General features: G+C 40.8%; 2 protein-coding genes across 2 annotated transcripts in view; both read left to right on the forward strand.

Annotated features, from left to right (window-relative positions):
* Nucleotides 1-544: 544 nt before the first annotated feature.
* Nucleotides 545-17,669, forward strand: DSCC1 (DNA replication and sister chromatid cohesion 1). Its single transcript, XM_019642094.1, has 9 exons — nt 545-946; nt 3,212-3,380; nt 6,202-6,336; nt 8,870-8,960; nt 10,864-11,002; nt 11,555-11,607; nt 11,824-11,978; nt 14,409-14,557; nt 17,246-17,669. Exons 1-9 carry the CDS (start codon nt 765-767, stop codon nt 17,352-17,354), a joined length of 1,182 nt encoding a protein of 393 aa, XP_019497639.1. The 5' UTR covers nt 545-764; the 3' UTR covers nt 17,355-17,669.
* Nucleotides 17,670-19,264: 1,595 nt separating this feature from the next.
* TAF2 (TATA-box binding protein associated factor 2) overlaps nt 19,265-23,532 on the forward strand; it is a 76,424-nt gene continuing 72,156 nt past the window's right edge. The window contains exons 1-2 of the mRNA XM_019642089.1: nt 19,265-19,634; nt 20,051-20,105. Of these exons, the coding sequence (XP_019497634.1) occupies nt 19,552-19,634; nt 20,051-20,105 (138 nt within the window). The 5' untranslated portion in view covers nt 19,265-19,551. The remainder of the gene's footprint in view (nt 19,635-20,050; nt 20,106-23,532) is intronic.

Genomic DNA, 23,532 nt, shown 5'->3' on the forward strand with positions numbered 1-23,532 from the left:
TCCCAGCCTGCCACCTGGCACAGGCTAAGCACTCAACCAGTACATGGGTCTAATCCAAGGCATTGTCTCCCAGATATGATGGTCTCCAGACCCAAAGAAGTGAGACGCTCCGTCCAGTTCTACCAGGGCCTAGCTCCCGGCCAATGATGTTTGCACCAATCCCAACGGTGTTTGCACCCATCCCGGGAGGATGCTTTTAGAATCATAGCCTGGGCTGGAATCAGACTTTGTCATCTCCTGGCTGTGCGACCAAGGGCAAGGAGCTTGATTCCTTATTTGCAAAACGGATACAAGAGCCCACTTTACAGGGGTGTGGTGACGGGTCTGTGAAATTAAGCATGCAAAGCGCTTATCACAAGGCGCGCCAGTGGCAGAAGATGAGACTATTTTGATTGCGAGGAAATGGGGGTATTGGCGGGAATCAAGGGGGTGGGAGCAGCGGAAAGGGTGGCTGAAGGTTGCGCGTGGCGCCCCGCAGGGTCGCGGCTCTGCTCGGAGAGCGTAGGCAGAGATCGCAGGGCGATGCGGGTTTCCTTGCAGCAGCCGCTGCTCCGCCTGCGACCACTAGACTTCTGCCCTGCTGGCGCACGGAGATTTTGGACCTTCCAGGGACGCGCCCGCGGCGCGCTCCGCCCCGGAAACACGCCCCCAGCCGCCTTGGCGCGCTTTAGGAACGGTCTCTTTTGGTTCTTGTGTGTTTTATATGATCCCAGCAGCGTCCGGACCTCGGTTCTCGCGCTCTCAACCCCTGACTCCGCGCAGCGATGAGCAGGACCCGCGAGGAGGTGGACGCGACCCTGCAGATCGCCAAGCTGAACCCCGCCGAGCTGCTGCCGGCCGTGCACTGCCTGGGCTTTCGCCCCGAGGCCAGCGCCGCCGCCGCCGGCGACTTCTGCCTCCTGGAGCTGGAGCCCGCGCTGTGCCAGCAGCTGGAGGCGGGAAGCAGGTGAGCTGGGGTAGTCTACCGCGCCTCCAGCCTCGTGCCAGCCACCTTCTGACTTTCTCTGCGGGAAAACGCAGGATGAGGAAACTGGGCCTGAGAGGTGCATTGATTTGCCTGGGTGGGGGGTGGGGGGGTGCGGGGGGGGAGGTGCGCACAGCAGGCTTTGTCCATGCCACTGCTAGGCGGTGCAGTTAGCTGAACTGAGGTGACCAATAGGACCGCTGCAGCTGATCTTGGAGGCCTGTCAGCGGAAACAGGTCAGGAAATATAGTAGAACGTAAGTGAAGTTTTGAAGATGTTAACGGTGATGTCACGGGCTACACAGAAAACCCTTGGCCATTCTACCTTAAAATCCAAAGGCAATGTCTCATATTTATACAGTTCTTCTTGCCTTGCACTTATATTTATTTTACCCAGACAATGGGTAGGACTGTAGGGAATACGTTTAAAATCGTTTTACAGACTTGGTAATTGTGGAAGGCCCTCAACCCCCCCTCCCCAAACCAGACCTTCTTGGGGTCACCGAATAGGTTCTGAAGCTGTTTCTAATTCTAGGTTAGCTACCCATTTGCTGCAAGACCGTGGATTAAAAAACACAGTCAAAGGAAGAGTCTAAAGAATCTCTCTCTCAATTTTGCAGTCCCAACTCCTGAGCCGCGGTTTGACTCTACTGCACTGCCGGTTCCCCCAACACTTACGTTTTATTTTATTAGGTAGTTTGTTCTCTCGTAGGTTCCTTTAAATTGTATTCTTTAGGCTGCCTTTCAGTTTTCACACTTTACCCATCAAACAGAGTTAACTGGCCAGTCTTCAGATGCTATCTCTGAAGTATCTTTAAGGGAACTGAAGAACGAACCTTATTCATGGGTTTTCATCCCACTCGAGTGGGTGGGGCTTTGAGAAAGGACTTCAGGTGTGAGGATCTTCTCTTTGTCCAGTTATAGTTAATCTAGCTCACTTGGAAATGTGTGTTTAAAAAATGTTTTTTGTGGGGGGAGGGGTAGTTGTAAAAATATTTCAAAGCAGGGATAGTACAATGTTGAAATAAATGTTAACAGGGTAGGCACTTGGGAATATTAAATGTTATTAGCACCAGGAGGCTAATAAAAACCTTTTATTCTTTTTACTTAAATGAAGGCTTAGTTTTAAAAAGTATTTACACAGCTTTCTATTTCAGGTGTTTTTTTTTTTAATCATTTATTTAAAAGAAGTGAATCGTATACCAGAGGGTTAAATGCTTTATAGACAAGGAAAATTGCTAGAGCCAACTCTCATCATCTCATCATCTTTGTCTTTTTTTTTGAAATTTTATTGGGGAACAGTGTGTTTTTTCAGGACTCATCAGCTCCAAGTCACGTAGTTGTGTCAGTCTAGTTGTAGAAGGCACAGCTCATCTCCAAGTCCAGTCGCAGTTTTCACTCTAGTTGTGGGGGGAGGCGGGGGCGCAGCCCACCAGCTCATGTGGGAACTGAACCGGCAGCCTTGTTGCTTAGAACATGAGCTCTAACCAACTGAACCACCTGGCTGCCCTCATCATCTTTGTCTTTGGTCTTTCTTTTTCCTTTTCCTTCTTCTTGTTTTTTCCCACCTGTGACCCTTTGTCAGAGACTTCTGGTAGACTAGTTTGTAAACATATCTTTTTCATATTTTTCATCAGCACTGTGGCCTTATTTTCACAAGGTCCCAATTTCTTTGCGACATAGCTGATGGTTAGGCCAGGATGTGCTCCTTTGATTGTTAGGGGAGTCTCAGAACAAAACAAGAAGGACCACTCCTGGGTGGGAACCAGGACCAGCAGCATGGTCATCATCGGGGAGCTTGATAGAAATGCAGATGCCTAGGTCCCATCCCAGACCTACTGAATCCCGATCTGTGTTTTCACAAGATTCCCTAAGATGCCTATGCATAAGTTTCAGAAATAACTGCTTTTGCCTGTTTTAGAAGTGTGACATCTTGACTTAAGCTTCGTCTTGTGTTCTTCCCAGCAGTTTGCCATGTGGTGACATTTGGCCTCTTTGACTCTTTCTTGCCTGTGTTGAGTTATTTTTCCTTAGTGAGGCCACCTGATGCTCTATTGGCTCTCAGTTGGCCCAGTTCTTGCTCTGTGGAGCTTATCATGGGGCCTATGAGAGCAGGGGCCAGATCCAGCCTCCCTCAGGAAACATTTTAAACTCTACCAGCCAGGAGGATGTTGGAACTGTTTATAATGAAGATGTCCATTGGCATTTCAATAGACCATGCATTTTCTTTTCCCATTTTTTCCTGTAGCTTTGTGATTCGTGGTGATAAAGATGAGCCAGCTATACTGTGCAGTAAAGACAAAACATATGACTTGAGGATAGCAGACACTTCCAATATGTTGCTTGTAATTCCTGGTTGTAAAACTCCAGACCAGCTGAAGATGGAAGAGGCACACTGTAACATCATTCACACTGAGGTACTGTTTTCTGTCTCCTGATTTATATAAGTAGGAGAATGACAACACATGTCCTAATCTTGCCTTTAATTAAAAACCTTGGGTATGTAATGTATAATCACAGAAAATCTGAGAAATTCTCTAATGAAATTTGAAATTTTTCAGCATTATTTTGTTCGTAGTCTTGTGAAGTTGTCTTTGTTTTCCCAGTTTAATTTTTAAGTCCCAGACAAGTTGGTCATTTTCTGTAACGTAGAAAGTTTGCTATTAGGTGACTCATTCTAGGAGTTTTATCTATTTTTGGTAAGTTTATTTTTTTTTAAAGATTTTTTTATTGGCGAATTGCGGGAGGGGAACAGTGCTGGGAGCTTGGGGAAGGGGACCAGCCAAGTTGTTGTTCTTCACTCTTTGTTGTGGATGGCGCCAGTTGCCATCTGGCTTCCTGTCGGCAGCTCATGGCCTCTAAGCTCAAGGTGCTGTGTTCAGTCTTAGTTGCGGGTGAGCGTAGCCACCATCCCATGTGGGAGTTGAATCCGGCAACCTTTTTGTTAAGAACGCACACTCTTATCTACTGAGCCATCCAGGTGGTAGCTCAGCTCAAGGTGCCGAGTTCAGTCTTAGTTGCTGGTGGGCATAGCCACCATCCCATGTGGGAGTCGAACCCCAGCAGCTTTGTTGTTAAGAGCGCACACTATCCACTGAGCCATCCGGGCGGCAGCTCAGCTCAAGGTGCCGAGCTCAGTCTTAGTTGCGGGTGGGTGTAGCCCACCATCTAGCAGGCAAATCTTGTTGTTACACCAGCTGAGCCATCCTGCCACCTGTTGGCAGCTCAGCGACAGCTCAGCTTGGGCACAGTGTCACCGGCCCATGTGGGAATCGAACTGGCAGCCCTATTGCTCAGAGCCCACGCTCTTAATCCAACTCTTAATCAACTGAGCCACTCGGCCGGCCTCTGTTTTTGGTAAGTTTTTCTGTGGCTATGTTTTGAGAGGAGACTCCTTCAAACCGTAACTAGTGTGTTAGGTAATATTTATGACATAGAGAAATGAAGAATTGAGTTTTTGAGGGAACTGTGTTGCTCATCTTTGAAGTTGGTTTAGCTCATTACTGTCTATAGTCGTGTATTACAAATTCTTAAATTTTGGGGGGGACTACTGATGGCAGATACCAAACAAAAGTCTCCCTCTTGGCTAGATTGTTACACATATAACAATCAAAGCACAGCCCTTAATTCTCTCAGAATGACTTCAAGCCAAGTACTTTTGTGAAAATACAATTGGAATAGAAATGAGGGAAAGTACTGGGACATCTCAGTGATTTATAGGATGTTGCTAGAACAGAAGAACTTGCAATAAATATTGTATTTTGGTTTTTGTAGGGTTATGTCTTTCATTGTAATTAACTAGAAGCATTGGCAGTTTATCCTTTGGTAAAAGATGTTGTTTTCTCATCACCTGTTTTGTAGGTGTTTTTGTGAGGGTCTAACAGTATCTGTGAGTACCTTTGAGCTCTCGCTATGGGAATTCTGTGTACTGAGACTGAGTAAAACTTAGCAAAGTTCTCCTAACCAAAGTTTTAATCTGTGGTTGTACTTCCGGTACCTAACAGGGCGAGGTAAGGAATGCATGTGAACAAAGCAGGCTGGCCTTTGGAAATGGTGGTGGATGCCCAGTCTCAGGAGTAATAGGGAATAGTGAGGTCTATGGCAAATGTGACAGCACAAGCCCTGAGTAGGTGAGTGGCCACTACTTGGCCTTGAAGGAATGCAGACTCAGCATTGCTGGATCTTCTGATTTCTTTTTCCCAAATAAAGCTTGAAATTTAGACTTTGGGGCAAAAATTCCTAACTGTTCAATGTTGGCCACTAATTTAAGCTCTGTGCTACACTTAACTTCCATTCTCCTAATACAAAAGCACACACCAACGTCTGTGTGCTGGATATAGCCAGCAGACTGCCAGTTTGTGAAATCAGTCTTTCTGGTTTGGTCCTTAAGCTCCTCTTTTTGAAGGCCTTAAATTTAGTAGCATCCCATCAGCCTCTGGGCCTTGTCTTGTGAATCAAGCTTTATACTACTTTGAGAATAAAAGCATTCCCTGACCTTCTATTTTTGAATTGGAGGGCACCCCAGAGGTAATCCAATTCCTCCTTTTCTCTTTTCATGTGCAATACTTATTGGACACCTACTAAGTGCAAGACACTAGGCAAGTTGTAGAGATACCGAGCGGGATGACAGATATTTATCCATTATTTAGCAACTATCGGCTGGATTTCTGTGAGTGGTAGGCCTCTCACTGTTCCATACGTCCAATAAAGAACCAGCTACAATTCTAAATAAAGAAGCTCCTGCATTGAATAGAAGTCTCTGTCCCTTAACTTCTGCTTAATTTTTACATCATGAGCAACAAGGGTTCTCCTTCTTCCCTTGAACATCTTTTTATTATTTGATGACTGTGATAATGTCTTTTCTTCATTTTTCTGTTCTTCAGGCTAACAATACTCATTTTCAGTTGTTTCTACCTGCTTTGCAGAATTGTCACCATCCTGGTTGGTCCTTCTTTTCTGGGCATACTCTAGTTTCCAGACAGTTGAGATATGGAGTGCAAGTATTGGCTCTCACTATGTTGGCAGCATGTTTTTAATTGGAGTTTGAGAAGATGCTTCATGAAGATCCCCCTCTATCTGCCTGAGTTGGCTGGATGAGTGCCTTCCTAACAAAAAGCAGAAATCCAGTCTCTCTTTTTTCTTGCTTCTTGTTGAGGGCAGATGGGTTGGTTGAAATTTTGTATGAAATTTTCTTTCAGAACAGCCCTTAAAAGATTATGATATGTGATTAATTTCTAGATCTTTGGTTTTTCTAATAATTATTGGGAATTAAGAAGATGTAGACCTAAATTAAAGAAGCTGAAGAGACTTTTGATGGAGAATACCTACGAAGGACCTGACAGTCAAAAAGAAAAGGATTCAAATTGCTCAAAAGTAAGACTATTATTTTCATTTTTTAATTTGGAATTTAAAAAAACATAGAGCTATGATTAGAGGCACTTAATGGTGGCATTCTTACTTTTTAGTTTATATTATGAAAATGTCAAACATACCCCAAAGTGGAAAAACTCCCATATATTCATCACCCAGTTGAACATTTATCGATATTTTGTCAATCTTTCTCCTACCTTGTTTTTCTTTTCCTGGAGTATTATAAAGCAAATCCTAGATATCATGGTGATGGTTACATAGTTGAAAGCTCATGTTCCTGAACTATGCAACAATAGTTTTTTACAGGGTAAATTAATTTTTATTTGTTAATAATTAAAAATTGTAATTAGAGACTCTTGAGAAAATGAATTATGATAAGTATTGGATTTTATGTATTACATAAATACATTATGGAAAGCATTCTTACTCTAATATCAGGATTGCCTAATTCCTGGAAGTATGGAAACAAATTTATAAACCAAGTTAAAAAAATGTTAAGTTTTTAACGTGACTCAAAATTGTAGAACTCTACTGGTATTCTGAAGACCATATTTACATCAAAAGTTCTATTTTAATCCATTGGCTGATTGATTTCTTTTTTGTAACAGCTTTATTTAGATATAATTCATATAACAAACAATTCACTCATTTTAAAGTATAATTCAACAGTTTTTAGTGCATATGCAGAATTGTGCAGTCATCACCATATAGAAGTTTAGAACATTTTCATCACCCACCAAAGAAACCACATGCTCTTTAGCAATTACCTTCCAATCCTACCTTTCCCTCCTTACCTCTCCCACCTTAGCTCTAGGCAACCATAATTTACTTTCTCTGTTGATTTGCTTCTTCTGGATATTTTGTGTGACAGAGTCTATAGTAGGTGGCCTTTTCTGACTGGCTTCTTTTTGACTTAGCATCGTATTTCCCAGGTTCATTCATGCTGCAGCATGTATCAGAAGTTCATTTTTTTTTATTGCTGAATAATACCCTACTTTTCAGATATTCCACATTTTATTCACCCATTCATCAGCTGATGGACATTTGGGTAGTTTCTACTTTTTGATTATTATGAATAACACTGCTGTGAACATTTATGTACAAGTTTCTAGTGGACTTATATTTTCATTTCTCTTGGGTATATACCTAAGAGTGGAATTGATATGTCATGTGGTAACTGTATAACCTTTCAAGACATAGCCAGACTGTTTTCCAAAGTGGCTGCACCATTTTACATTTCCATTGTATGAGGGTTTCAATTTCCCCACGTTCTTGATAACACTTGTTATTATCTGTCTTTTTATATCCATCCAAGTGGTATCATTGTGGTTTTGATGGGCATTTCCTTAATGACTAATGATGTTGAGCATCTTTTCATGTGCTTGTTGACTATATATCTTTGGAGAATGTCACTTCAGTAGCTCTTTGTCTATTTTTTAATTGGGTGATTTGTCTTTTTATTACTGAGTTGCAGGGGAGTTCTTTATGTAGTCTAAATACAAGTTCCTTATCAGATATATGATATGCAAATATTTCCTTCAATTCTCTGGGTTGCCTTTTCACTTCATTTTTAAAAAATTATAAAGGTACATACATAAAATCTACCATTTTAACCATGTGTGTGTAGTTTTGTGACATTAAGTATATTCACATTGTACCGCAACCATTACCGCTGTCCATTCACAGAAATTTTTCATCTTTCCAAGCTGAAACTCTGTACCCATTAAACACTAACTCCCCAGTGTGTCCTGCCTGCAGCCTGTGGCAACCACTATTCTACTTTTTGTCTCTGTGAACCTGACTATAAATATCCCATATAAGTGGAATCATGCAATATTTGTCCCTTTGTGTTGATGATGTTTTGAACTACAAAACTTTTTCGATTTGATGAAGTCTAACTTACCTATTTTTCTTTTATTGCTTGTGTTTTGTTGTCCTATCTAAGAAACCATTGCTAAATTCAACATCACAGAGATTTACCCCTATGTTTTTGTCTAAGATATCCACTGACTTCGTGTAGTAATCATACACATGAACAAAAGAAATGGAGCTAGTGTATAATATTGCCTTAATCTGTCCTATGTATTTATTCCCTCAAACTCAATAGTCTTAAAAATATATAAGAAAAGATGAAATACTGCCATTTGTGACAACATGGATTTATCTTGAGATTATTATGCTAAGCGAAATAAGTCAGACAGAAATAGTTGAGAACCATGATTTCACTCATAAGTGGGATAAGTGAAGGCAACGAAGGAACAAGACAAACAAATAAAGAAACAAAACTCATAGACACAAATAACAGTTTAGTGGTTACCAGAGTGTTAGGGGGAAGGGGTGATGGCAGAAAAGGGTAAAGGAAGGAGAACTGACTCTGGGTGGTGAGCACACAATATGATATATAGGTGATGTATTACGGAATTGTACAGTTGAAACCTATGTAATTTTATTAACCATTGTCACCCCAATAAATTTAATTTAAAACAGTATTACTCAAAGGCCCTAAGAATGTTTTTTTTTTTCTTTCTTGTTTTAGTATACAACTGAAGATTTGCTTGATCAAATTCAGGCAAGTGAAGAAGAAATAATGGCCCAATTACAAGTTCTAAATGCCTGTGAGATTGGAGGTATCATTACTTACTATTGTTATTAATGACTATAAAATTGGACATCATATGAGAGAGAGACGATTTTGGACATCTTCACCCTATTGCGTGTTATTTATTTAATCCTCTGGGCTCAAGGTTGATGCTATTTGTATTTCCAGGTGTGGGGTAGAGACTACATGTGATCTTTACATGAGGAGGTCTGAGTGTAGCCATTGGCTTTAACTGCCCCTTACAGCCCTTTTTCTTTGGATTAAGCGGTAATGGAAGAACCATATTGGACTGATAAAGGTCTTAGATATCAGGTAGTCTAATCCCTTTATTGTTTTTAAAAGGTGAGGAAATAAGGCCTAGAAAGGGAAACTGATTTGTCCAGGACTACTGATGAGTTAGTGATAGGATAAGGCTTAGAACCCAGGTTGACTTGAACTCCAACTCCAGGTTCAGAATTAACTTAATAACCTCATTATCTTGCCAAATTGCTTGGAAGATGGGACTGTGTTTCTTCTTGTGATAACTCTTAACGTATTTTTGAATATGTGTTCAATAGTTTATATAATATTACCTACGAGTATGTAAAAGATGCAGTAGTGTGTGTTGGTCTCTGGTTGGTGGAGAAGCCCAGTAGTGTCTTGAGTGTTTTGACTGGTGTCTGGTCTGGAGTTGGAGCTTTTCTCCCAGCATCTGGGCCTGCAGTAATACTTCAGGAGATGTTTGTGTGCATTTTTTCAGCCCTTCTAAGCTTACCCAGAGAAGCAGCTTACCTCTCTCTGCACCCAGGTGTTGAGAAGGAGGAAATTGGCATGGGTTGGTAGATGCACTGTTCAATTTGCTCACAATCTTCCAAGCAAGATTAGTTTTTCTGAGACCTTAACTCTCAAATGTGGCAAATTATGCTGAGTAAAGCAACTACACACGACTTTAGAACGGACTGGGAGCACTTAGCTCTTTGGGGTGGTTTCTTGAGACATGTTTGGTCCTAAGGATAGGAAATAAAGTTTTTAATTATGGATGCCTGCTGCTAATTGCTATGGTATATGGGTACTGTAAATGTTAAGGTTAAAAAAACAACAGTGGGTTTTAACGTAGCCCTGTGCATTATTCACTTACTGCATGGGGATGGATAAAATTTTGGTGTATGTAGGGAGGGAGGGGTGCAGAAATCATTCCTAGCTTTGTTTCTCAGTTTTACATTACCATTCCATTTTTAAATCTTTCACGGGAATAGAGAAAAGTATCTTGATACCCAGCCTTTATTTTGCCACTGGTCTACATCATACCTCTGAATCTATTATCTCTTGAATGAGCTAGAGAGACATTTTTTTGAGCATGAGAACACCTCTGCAAGATAGCTGAGATGAGAATGATAACCATGGCAGGACCCCACAACAGAAGTTACTGTGTGGAATATCAAACCTATGACCTTCACCTCATTTGTACGACATTCCAATGAAATGATTGTATCAGCTACAGGTTCCCATATTCCCATTGAGAACATGATAATTGTGAGATAATTGAGTATTAAAGCACTTGAAAAAAATCAGTGTTAATCATATGTAAAGTACTCTTTAAAAACCACTCGAGGGCCGGTCGAGTGGCTCAGTTGGTTAAGAGCTCGCTCAAGAGTTTGAGCTCTGAGAAACAGCGGTTCGAGTCCAGCCCAAGCTGAGCAGCCACTGAGCTACCAACAGGTAGCAGGACGGCTCAGCTAAAAAAAAAAAAAAAACCATTCGATCTCCCTCCAGAAACAATTTGTAATGACTGGGAGAAAAGTGTAACAAACAGCATTGCTGGTGAAGAAAGCTAAGACTCTTAGTGTCTCCTTTTTTGCAGTGGGCAAGAACATGCTGCTACATTATCAATTTATTAGTCAGTTAATTTGCTTAATATGTTCTTGGAAAAAAATAACTTTTGGAATTTGTAGGTTATTGGAGGATTCTTGAATTTGATTATGAGATGAAACTTCTGAATCATGTAACTCAGCTTGTGGATTCCGAATCTTGGTCTTTTAGTAAAGTTCCTTTGAGTATATGCCTTCAGGAACTTGGACCATTAGAGCCAGAGTAAGTATTTTAATCACTGTCCCTCCAGATTTCCTTAAGGGGAAGAAAATTCTTTTCCAGGGTGGAACTAAACCCAGGGCATAGACTACTTCTGTTTTGATATCTTACAGAAATTGAAAAAAATATACAACCAAGAAGGACTTGGGAATTTGGTCACTGGGGTGAATAAATGTGCATCATGTTTGGTTTTTTTTGCATAAAAATATAATTATATTTAAGCTATTTTATAATAATGCGTGCTCACATGATTCATGCATGCTCACATAATTCATGTAAAAATACTTAGCATGGGGTCTGGCACATGGCAGCTTCCCAGTATATTTTAATTAGTTCCTAATGTAAAGTTTTATTTGGCAACCCAAATCCCGTACTATTTCAAATCTCAAATTTATAGCTTGTTTTTTTAATTAAAAATTTGTTTTTATTAGTTTCAGGTGTACAAAACAATGTAATAGTTCAAACTTATATCTTAGTTTCTAGTTAGCAGTAGTATTTAAAATATAATGCATACAAATGTGATAACTTTTCAAATGAGTGTTTTAAATTTTCCAGGGAGATGATCGAACACTGTCTTAAATGTTATGGAAGGAAATATGTAGAGGAAGGTACGACTCGGAACATATTTTAATGGGCATTTTAACTCATGTATGTTAAAATTCGCATGCCTTTCTGAGGTGTGTTCATGTTAAAAATAACTCCATGGGTTTGTGGAAGATGAGTTGTATATAATTCCTGTGAACTGCGTGGAATAAAAGAAAACATTAGTAGTGTATTTAATTGTAAGAAGAAAATTATGCAACTATCTGATACCTTTTCCTTAGGTGAAGTTTATTTTGACTTGAGTGCTGATAAAATATGCAGAGCAACAGCACAAATGTTACTTCAAAATGCAGTGAAATTCAATCTCGCTGAGTTTCAAGAAGTGTGGCAACAGAGTGTTCCTGAAGGAATGATAACGAGGCTTGACCAGCTTAAGGTAAGATAGCGATAGTGACTGTGACCATGACTCCACAAGGGAACATTAATGACTAGGTGAAATGAAACTTGCATTGGAACTGAGTTTGGAGCCAATATTTATTTTCCTAGGCACCCATTAGGCATGCACTATACACTTAATCCATCACAAAATCTGTAAAAAAACAAAAAAACACCCAACATTCTATTGAAGTATAAGTTACATATCACAAAATTCACTCTTTTGAAAAGGATTTTAGGTAAATTCAGTGAGTTCCACAGCCATCACCACAATCCAGTTTCAGAACATTTTTATCACCTCATTGAGATCCCTCAGGCCCTTTTACAATCAATCCCAGTTCCCACCTGGTGTACCTGTTTGGATTCGACTTCTCTCCATTGCCACCAGCACCATCTTAGCCCAAAGTATCAGTTTCGTGGCTCTTAAATAGCAATAACATCCCTAAGCAGGCCTTCCATACTTTTAATTTTGCCTACCTCCAATCCATTCTCTGTGTTGGTACTGGAAAGTTCTTTTAAAAATGCCAGTCAGATTAGATGAACATCTTGCTTAAATCACTTTAATGGTTGCCCATTGCATTTAAGATATGAAATCCAAAATTTTTATATTGGTCTACAGGGCCTTTCATATTTCCCCATGTAGCTACATCTCTTGCTACTTTCGCTCCTGCTCACTGCACACCAGCCTTCTTTTAGGTTATTAGGATCATCCAGCTCTCTCCTACCTTAGGAGCTTCACACAAGGCTTTTTGTTCTAGAATGATCTTCTCCCTAATTTTACCTGGCCACCTCCTTCTCCTTCTCATGTTTGAGTCATTTCATCAAGGAGACCCTCCGCTCTAAAAAAAAGTGCCTTCTGTTTTACTTTTTCATAACATCCTGTATTTTTTCCTTCATGGCACTTATCAGGTAGCTTTGGAAATATTTTTAATTATGTTGTTCCCCACTCTCTACGTTAATAGAATTGTGTTCACTGTCGCTTGCCAACATATTGCATACTGCCTGGCATGTAGTGTATGCTCAGTAAGTATCGGTAAATCAGTGAAAGGATTTGCTTAGTATTTAGTCCTTTTATGACTAGGTACCATGCTAGACATTGTGGAGAAAACATCACACAAGGCCCTCAAAGTTATCAGCCTGGGCACCGGCAGTGGGAGGGGAGGGTGCACATTACACATATAAATCTCTCCTTGTAATGTAGAGCGATCTGTGCCATGGGAGGGACATGTACAAGTTGTTACAGGAACAAAGGATAGGAGCTTGTCTATCTGGTCAATCAGGATGATTTTTGGAAGGAATGGATATTTTAGCTGTCAAGTGTGTGTGAACTGTTACTAGATGAAAGGGCAGATATGGGAGAGCATGTTCCAAAGCAGAGAGGGATAAAAACTGGGGCACTGGGAGGTGTGACTAGAGTGAAGGGTGCCAGTGAGTTAGTGAGGGACACTGTGGACTGTGCTAAGGAATTTCAACTCTGTCTAGAAAACTCTGTGGGGTCATTCCTTAACATCACTTGGAATCTAGAGCAACCTGGTGAGTTTTGCCTCTTGGAAAGAAACTTATGACAGTAATGAGAATGGATGGATGGACGGATGGATGCATGGAAGGTTGACTAGATGATGAAAAAGAACTATCCAGACTCTCAACACTTAAATAACCCTAACTAAGAGAGTACTGGCTAAAGAAATAGGCGATGGAGAATAGTGAGAAACGTTGAGGCTTTAAAACCTGTAGGATGCAGTGACCACTTACGTGTGGAGTTTGAATAATGGAATCAAGGATGATGCCTCGCTTTCTTGGCTTCCTAGTGGGATAGTGGGACTTGTGCAGGTTTGGGTGACAAATACAATGAGTTCATACATAGGTTTGGATATAGAGAGCAGGCGCTCAGAAGAGAGATGTGAGTTTTAGATATAAATATTAGAGACACTAGCAAGTAAATGGTGGTTGAAATCACAGGTTTAGTTGAAGTTAAGCAGGACAGTCATAAGTGAGACAAGTAGAGAGATCAGGATAGAGGCCCAGGGAACTGCAGCATCAAGTTAGGGGAAAAAGAATGAGACGGTGATGTCAGAGATAGAAATTCAAAGAGGGAGGCGTAATCCACATTAACAAAGAATACAGGGCTAACGACATGAGCCCAAGAAAAGGCCCCACTGGATATGGCAGTGACAGGTCATTGGCGACTGAACTCGAGCTGTCTAGATAAACTGTATGGGAGAAGCCAGACTGCAGAAGGGAAAAGGAAAATTCACTGTTTAAAGGATTTTTTTTTAATGAAAAGGCTATTGTAAGTCTCTGGGTAGTTTGTGTAAGTTTCAGGTAGCTGACATTTTAAATGCCTTGGGCTAAGCTAAAGTTAAAAGAATGAGCCATATTTAAACATTAGACCATTACTTTAACTGCCTTTTTTCTTCTCATTTCTTAATAGGGTTTAGCCTTGGTGGATAGACACTCGAGACCAGAAATCATATTTTTGCTAAAAGTAGATGATTTACCGGAGAATGATCAGGAACGTTTTAATAGTCTATTCTCTCTAAGGGAGAAGTGGACAGAAGAAGACATTGCTCCCTATATTAAGTAAGTCAATTATTAAAAACAGATTTTGGGGTTTTATTTTTTGAAATAAAGATTGGCATAGGGTTGTATATTTATTATTAGAACACAAAAATTTTTTTTTGAGTACTCTCGGAGGACACTGCTTCCTTCGAAACTTTCTCAAGTGGTGGTTTGTCTTCTCTGTCCTTCTCCATAACTATTGGGTTGTCGGAAAAGTCATGACATATTTTGCCTGTTTTTCATTGTAAAAATGCATCATGACTTTTCCGACAACCCAATATTATACTTATCCTGGAGATTGGGTGTGTGTTATATTCCTTCCTTACTATAGCTTCTGAAAAGCACTTCTTTGACCTCCTCCCTGCCAAATTGCAACTCTTAGAAGGAGGTCAGACTGTATACTCCACTATAATTCTAATGCAAGCACCCCTCTCTGATTGCCACCTCATATCTTTTCTACTGCCTTGCTTGAACAGTGTGGTAGAAGCCAGATTGCAGAAGAACAAGGTAGCCTTAAAGCCAGTGCTTAGAGGACATCAAATCCACTAACATTACCAACCCTTCACTTTGTCTCACCTGTCAAGTCCACTCCCTTCTCTACCCAGACTGGATTCCCTGGTCAGTCTCTCCAGCTCTGACTGCACACACGACTCGTTTGGCCCCCTCTCTCTGTCTTGTCATACCTCCTGAGCACAAACCTACAAAGATTAAAACCCACCTTTCTGCTTATTTAGTGCCTCCACGAGGGCAGCTAAAATTTCCAGGAAAAAGACAGTGGAGCTTGCCAGGCTCACTTAAGAACTTCAGTGGTACTTAGCAGGGCCCCTGGCAAGGCACCATTTCCTCATGAAACTTTTCTACCCCGGGAGCTCACTTTACACTGTACATCTCTTTTTCTCTTTTCATACCATCTATACCCTCAGTTTCCTCTTCACCCTCAGCTTATAATCTTATGTTTTGAGAAAATACAAACAGACAAGGCAACACAAGCACTATTCTTTCCCACTGCCAAATCTGCCAGCCTCTGACTGCACCCACTTCCTTTGCAGTCCCCCCGTATAATGCATGAACTGACACATCTCTTCTCGCCTTGTAAAGACTTGTATTTTCTAGTTACCACCCCACCCCTCCCTCGTGTCTCCCTGTCTACTGAATTATTCCCACCAAAAGACGATATTCTATGGTATTCATCTTAAAAAACAATAATAGCCAACTGGACCCCATGTCCTCTGTTCTCCTTCACAAGAAAATTCCTTTTAAAAGTTTGTACTCTGCTTCTTTCTCTCCCATTCTTTCCTTAACCCAATGACATCTCCTTAACCCAATGGCATCCATCTTTCTACATTCAGTAGCCAATTGTCTGTCCTTGTTTACTTGGCCGCTTAGCACTAGTTGACACACTGGACCACTTCCTACTTGAAATATACCGGTTTTCTCTCCTCCAAGGCGGCACCTTTTCTGTCTCTTCTGCTGATGTCTCCTTGTTCTTCCAAATCTTTAAATGTTGAAGCGTCCTAGGACACTATTCTTGGCCATCCTCTCTTCTGTTTATATGTGTTCCCTTGATGCCCTCATCTAGGCCTGGATTTCAATTTAGTGTCTTCCTAATTTTATCTTCATACTTGACCTTTTCCCTGAGCTCCAGATTCTTAGATCAAGCTGCCTAATTAACATTTACACTTGGGTGTCTAATAGGAATTGCACACCTAACATGCTCATAACAGAACTGTTGGTACCCCCTTGTCCTAATTTCATCTTCCTCATCTCGGTTAACAGCACTACCATGAATCCACTTACTAAAGCAAAAAATCTAGGAATCACCCGTCTGTTCTCTCGCCCCCCTGGTTCAAACTATGAGCAAATCCTGATGGATCATGTTGTACCTGACTCTGAATTGGTCCCCCTCCTTCTGTTCTGCCTCCTTCCCCTCTCCACCTTTTAAAACTTTTTATTCTGGAAAATGTTAAACATTCAGAGAGACAATATAATATAATGAACCCTCCACAAACTCACCATCCAGCTTCCATAATCAACTCATTGCTTCCATTATTTACACTTAGATCACATTCAACTTTTTCATTAATTAAAACCCTCCTGGTGGCTTCCCATTATGCTTAGAATTAAATCACAGCACCTTCCCATGTTTTTCAAGGCCCCTGCATGATCTAGGCCTTGCTCCTTTCTCTAGGTCATGTCCTCCCATTCCTCTTCCCCCTAATTATGTTCCAGCCATGGTCTTCTTTTTGGGGAACAGAAGAGAAAGCTGAAGTTCAGGGAGATAGGTAACCTAGACAAGGTCACACAGGTAGCCTGGTATCCAGGTTCTCTGAGTCTAGACTGCACTGTATCACGTTGCTTGCATTTCTAATTTGGAGGCTGAGTGATAAAATGGAGAAAACATGAGAGCTAGCTGTAAAATTTGGCTCTATCCTTTACTACTTGAGCCTTGGTTTCCTAATATCTAATATGGGGTTAAATAATACCTTATTCATACTCTTATTGTGAAGGTTGAAGATACATGTAATGTATATAGTTCAATTAAGACTTAGTAACTACTCCCACCCTGCCTCGCCCACAAACACACACCCTTATGCTTGTTGGAAAGATGGACTTAGGGAAGAGAGATATAAATAATTAGTACTGTTAATAGTAAGTGATATTCCCTAAAATATTCATGCTATTCATTTATTTTTTTTATTGTTCCCACAGGGATTTGTGTGGAGAGAAGCAAACCATAGGTGCACTGCTCACTAAATATGCACGATCTTCAATGCAAAATGGTGTTAAAGTTTATAACTCAAGAAGACCCATTTCTTAAAAGAACAACAGCTATTCCTTTGGTACTAAAGTTGTTATATGAAGTTGCTGGTTATAAGAAAAAGATTCTTTTCTGTACTTGTATCCCAGATTTTTAAAAACCTAGGGCTTTGAGTCACTTTTCTCCTCATCTTAAACATTTTGAAACCACTGCTCTACTTTTTTTTGTAAATGTAATAGGATATTTCTGTATTTTTTAAGTTATATTTGTATTATGTACACAGTGTATACAATGTAACAAGGACAAAAGAAAGTATGTTTATATTCTTATGTTTAGTTTATTTCTAGTCTATGATTTTATTTATAGAAAAAAATTCCGCTTTTTGTATTTAACTTTGCATTTCTTTAATTCAGATTAGACAATCTAATCTTTAATAAATTGAAAAGTTTTCATGGGCTGGCCAAGTGGCTCAGTTGGTTAAGAGCGCGAGCTCTGAGCAACAGGGTCACTGGTTCGATTCCCACATGGGCCATTGGGCTATGTCCGAGCTGAGCTGCTGTTGAGCTGCCAACAGGTGGCAGGATGGCGCAGCTGGTGAGAGCACATGCTCCTAACAATAGGTTTCCAGTTCAACTCCTGCATGGGATGGTGTGCTATGCCCATCCCCAACTAAGATTGAACATAACATAATGAGCTGAGCAGCCGCAGGCTGCCAATGGGCAATCAGATGGCGACTAGACTTGGAGCTGAGCTAGCTGAGCCATCCACAACTAAGACTGAAGGACAACAACTTGGCTGTTCCCCTTCCCCAATTCCCCAATGCTGTCCCCATTTCCCAATCCCACAATAAAATCTGTAAAAAAAAAAAAAAGTTTTCAGAGAACTAAATAGTGATAGTTTCCTAGAAGAGAATTATTTATTCACTTAAATGTCATTTCTCAAGTAAGTGGGTTCCCCTTCACTTTTCAACCTTCCATTAAAACCGGAAGTCATTAGGTACTATCACTTATCTACATTAGTTCTTTGCATTGATGAAATTAGCTTGATAATTACTCCTGTTTTCCTGGCTGGTATAGACCACACTTTGGGTTGAAATGGATTCAATCCTTAATCCTATGTGAAGGATACTAATAGTGCAGTTTATAACCCAATAATGGAGAATACTGATACAGGTAGTACTCAGTAGAGAACCATGTACAAGTAATTTCTCATTGGTTTTGGAATGCTTGATGAAGTTCCTTTATAGCTTTGTTTTCCTAATTTGTTTTCATTTAGACCAAAGTTCAAATTAATTTTAAGTTAGCTAATGAATTTGTCACCAGGGCAGTTGGAGGGGGTAGGCCAGAGTTAAATCTGATCCAAGGTTAAAAAACAATGTTAATGGATAATCCACAAATAACCAAGATATAACTTATTGAAATTTACAGTTGTTTTATTTTCATAAACATGGAATGCAGATATGATGGCTTCAAAATATTTTGAATACATTTTTCTGGATCTATGTGGATTATTTTTTAAAAATAAATACTGAAGCAACAGGGCCTAGTGAAGACTTGGGAGTTTCAGTTAGAATACCTGGGGTCTAATCATATATTTCACAGCTGAAGTCACTGGGACCCAGTAGTTTAGGGTGTCTGTTCACACAGCAAATCAAAGGCACACCTCTCCTAGTTTTAGGAGACTCCAGGGTTTCCATCCTCCAGCCCTTGGCTTTTTGCAAACCTTGTTCCCATACTTCTCCACGTGGTTGCTCTAGATCTTTATTCTAAAATTTAAATGTTCTCTCCTTTCCTTCCTGCTCTTCTCAACTCACCTAATAAATATTTGTATTTGCTTTTCTAAACCTTAACAGCTCTTACCCACTAGACGTGCTTGGAAACGCAAATACAAAACCCCGCCAGTCGCTTAAGCCCCGCCCACTCACAGAACTTCCGGTCCCGCCCCCCGCCGGCAGTCCTACTTCCGCAGACGCTAGAGGTCATAGGTGATAGGCAAGATGTCTGCTGACGGTGGCTCTGAGCGGTGGTTGAGAGGAGCATCTTCGTGACAGGAGCTCGGCTAGGGCGGTTGGAGGGAGCCGAGTCCGAAGAGCGTGTTTGAGGCGGCGGATCGGGCCGGGCCGGGCCTGGCGTGGGCGCCGAGGGAGCCCTGGCCGCGGGGCGTGACTTTGAGAGTGCGGGGGAGCGGGGAGAGTGAGGTGCCGGAGCCCCGTAACGCCCGCAGTCCTCCGGGAAGCCAGGCTCGGCGGGATCGCTTCATGACGCCGACTGGTTTAGAGCCCGCCAGAATGAACAGGAAGAAAGGAGACAAGGGCTTTGAAAGCCCAAGGCCATATAAATTATAAGTATTTTTTCATCTCCCTTTCCTCTTCTGGGTTTTGTTTGCATTAATTGTATTTTGTGATTGCTTGAAACTGACTTGGTGGGAAACTAGAACCCACTCACTACCGTGGAAATGGTGTCTGTAGGACGAAAATGCTTTGAACGACAGTGTAATTCAACAGACTTGAATGCCTCCTATAGATTAATAAACCTTTTTCTTAAAAGTACTAAACTGTATTTGTCCAAAGAAATTTATTTTTGTGGCTGTTGCTACATTGAAAACAAGTTAGCCCAATGTGTAGGGTTTTATAATTAGACAAAAAACGTGTGATTTTTGAGCAGCTTAGGACATAGTTGTTGCTTATACTTGGATATAATTATGCTTCATTTAATAGAATTATTTTCTTTATTTTATTTTTATATTTTTTAATATACAACCCATCAGGTCGTCTGCATCAACAACATAAACTTCCAGAGAAAATCTGTCGTGGTAAGTATATTCTCAAGAATTGTAAGCAGTAACAAGTCCACCCTTTACAATACTTAGAGACTTTTCTTTCCAGATAACTGTGTTTCGAGAATAGGTAAGAATTAGCATTCAGGTGTGTGTGGCTTCAAGGTCCATGGCCTTGCTAATACCTCCTCCCCACCCACCTTTTTTTCCTGTTTCCTGATTAAAGTTTTGTTCCTTCTAATATGTTGTGGAATATGAATGTCTGTATTACCAAGCATTTTAAAATTGTGCAGGAAGCAAGAATACGCCCATAGTTAGATTTCTTCTATAAAAAAATTAAGTAAAATGAGTGCACACGCTGACTTAACTTGGCCACTAAGAGGCCAGTTTTGTTTTCTGATTCTTGGCTGATCTGGTTTAGGTGACACTGCTTGCCAGTGAAATTTTAGATAAGGTGTTTGAAATCTAGTAACTGTCCCCCCATTTAGATGTGTAGACTGTGGATATAATCCACTCTAGGAAAGCCCTTGACAACCCAAGTACGTAATTTACTCTCTCAGGGGGACCTGTATAAAATAGACCAAAATCTTAGTGAGAGCTGGTTTTCTTTGAGTGATGACATGAACTTTCCTCTTGTTTGTTTACTTAAGATGAACTAATTTAAAAAATGTAACCTTTTCATAAGAATCATAGAATCTTAGATTTGTAAGGATCCTTAAAGGTTCATTACGTCCAGTTTCCTCATTGAAGGAATTTCTCTTTCAATTTCCTTACATGTGATTCCTTTCCTTACCTGGAAGGATACGTTAGGTATGTTGTGTTGTAAGAATTGGGTAGTGAAGATGTGAGAATTAGAAAGTCTATTTACGAGGTTACTGGAATAATCTAGGGGAGAATTGATGAAGCCCTGAATGATGATATTAGTGAAATGCATAGAAATAGAGTTGACATAATTGAATTATTATGAACATTTATTAAGCACATGCTACATGTAAGACTGTCTTCTAAGGTTATATGTGTATAACCTACCTCACTTAATCTTCACCCTGTGAGGTAGATGCTATTCTAATTTTAATTTTTATAAATCAGCTGAAAGAATGGAGGCTAAGTAACTTTTTTAAGGACGTGACGTTAGCAAGTGATTGAGCCACTTTTAATCAAGGATGACCTAAGAGTCACCTGCAACTCCTTTCTGTCTATTGTACCCCTCTCTACCGCCTCTGCCCGTGGCAAAATGACAGGCAGAAAGGGATTGCGGCTGAGTCGAGCATTCCCAAATGCTAGAAAGGAGTTGTGGATGATTTTAGGTTTTGCGCTGGAAATATTGGTTGGATGGTCTATGGGTTAGGGTTCCAGAAGGAAACATGTCACATTCATACAGGTTAATTGAGGGGAAATAATGAAAGGAGTGCTTCAGTAAGAACAAATAGGGTTAAGAGAACAAACGAGATGGAGGAGCATACCAGATTAACACTGAGGAACAGTTACCACTTTTAAACCTAAAAGAACAAAGGAAGGGAGAAAGCCATAGCTGTAGGAAAGTCATCTTACAGGAGCTACGGCCTTTGGTAGAAGAAAGAAGCTATTGCCTCCCTCACCCTGGCAGAGAGTAACCTGGGGAATAGATACTACAAGCTCACTTTCCTTCTGCTCTTCAGTCTCCTGTGCCTCCCATTTGATCAAGTCAACGAGAAACTGGAGAGTTAGTGCCCAGTTACGGCAGCTCCTGGGGTGCAGAGTACGGTGGAGAGCAGACTAGCGGGAGCAAAAGGAGAATATCTAGAACACTTTGCCCCTGTTGCCCCAAAGTAGCCTCTGTTTTCTTCTGTTGAGATAAGAAGCTAGTATTCCCAACACAGGGACCTTAACAGTCCTGTCAGCTATTGTAGGGTTTGGCAGTAGCCAACTGCCAGTTTTTGTAAGTAAAGTTTTATTTGAACACAGCCACACCCATTTATTTATGTATTGTCTGTGACTGGAGCTACAATGGCAGAGTTGAGTAGCTATGACAAAAACTGTGACCCATAAAGCCTATTTACTATCTAGCCCTTTAAGAAAAAGTCTGCTGATCCCTGAGCTAATGTAATACTGTGAGGAAATGGCAATTCAGCACTCTTCCCATCTAAAATACTAGCTATCACCAGTACCTTTCATACTAGATAGCTGAAAGAAAACTGTGTGAAAGAATGTGAAACTTAATTGCTACAGCCCCTGCTTTCTTTAGCTGGTGTCAAGGCCAAAGTTGATACATACAGCTTCTTAATTCCTCTACCTATTCCATTTTCCCCTTTCCTTTTGCCAGCATTTTTTTGCTTTGTTTTTTTACCTAGACGTTCATTCCTGTAAATCTGCATCCTTGCTTGTCCTGTTTTTATTGAGTTGTTGCAGTTTTCCATTGAATTAGACTGTTGTTCAAGTGAGATTTAAGAGACATTCCAGTGAATCCCCTGAATTCCAAGTTCTTGTCCTTACTGTAGAGCAGAACCTCAATTCCTGTTTGATAATTGGGATTAGTCATTCCAGCCAGTACAGTGACCCATTTCTCCTCCTATTGGTTCAATGACATAAGGAGCCCAAAGTGGTCAAGGGGTCGTCTCAGATTCCAATTTAATGGAACCATGATTGTGTACCCTGGTGGAATATTTTCTCCCTTAGCCACTAGGACTTCAAACACACTGAACCCAAGGTACAAAGATAGGAAGCAGAAATTCAGTGGCTCTTTTCGGTGCAATAATGAAAATACTCCAACTTTTACCTCTTCGTTCCCAGATCTGTTCTGGCTATGAAGTGACCCTATGTATTGTTCACTCCTTTAAGACAGCATCCTGGGCCGGCCGAGTGGCTCAGTTGGTTAAGAGCTCGCTCAAGAGTTTGAGCTCTGAGCAACAGCAGTTCGAGTCCCGGCCCGAGCTGAGCAGCCACTGAGCTGCCAACAGGTGGCAGGATGGCTCAGTTAAAAAAATAGAAAAAAAAGAAAGACAGCATCCTGTTGGAAGTATCTCCATTGGTGCTGTAACTGAGCCTTTAGCAATTGATCATGCTAGTTGCTTCTATATGATAGGGCACAGGATAAAATCAGTAAGTTTTGTGTGTTTTAAGAGTCCATTGCTACACTTCCCTATACACTTGGTTGGAGGCATGTATGGGGTATGGCAACAAGGGTTTGAACTGTGCAGATCCACTTAAATGTGGATTTCTGTGTATAAGTGGACCTGCGTAATTCAAACGCACGTGTTGAAGGGTCAACTGTATGTTCCATCTGCAGTTCCGGAGGGCTGACTTAAGTTATATGTGGATTTTTTTTTTTTTTTTAGCTGAGCCATCCTGCCACCTGTTGGCAGCTCAGCGGCTGCTCAGCTCGGGCTGGGAATCGAACCGCTGTTGCTCAGAGCTCAAACTCTTGAGCCAGCTCTTAACCAACTGAGCCACTCGGCTGGCCCTATATGTGGATTTTTGACTGGAC

This window comes from Hipposideros armiger, unplaced genomic scaffold, assembly GCF_001890085.2.
Source record: "Hipposideros armiger isolate ML-2016 unplaced genomic scaffold, ASM189008v1 scaffold_65, whole genome shotgun sequence".
Taxonomy (NCBI): Eukaryota; Metazoa; Chordata; class Mammalia; order Chiroptera; family Hipposideridae; genus Hipposideros; species Hipposideros armiger.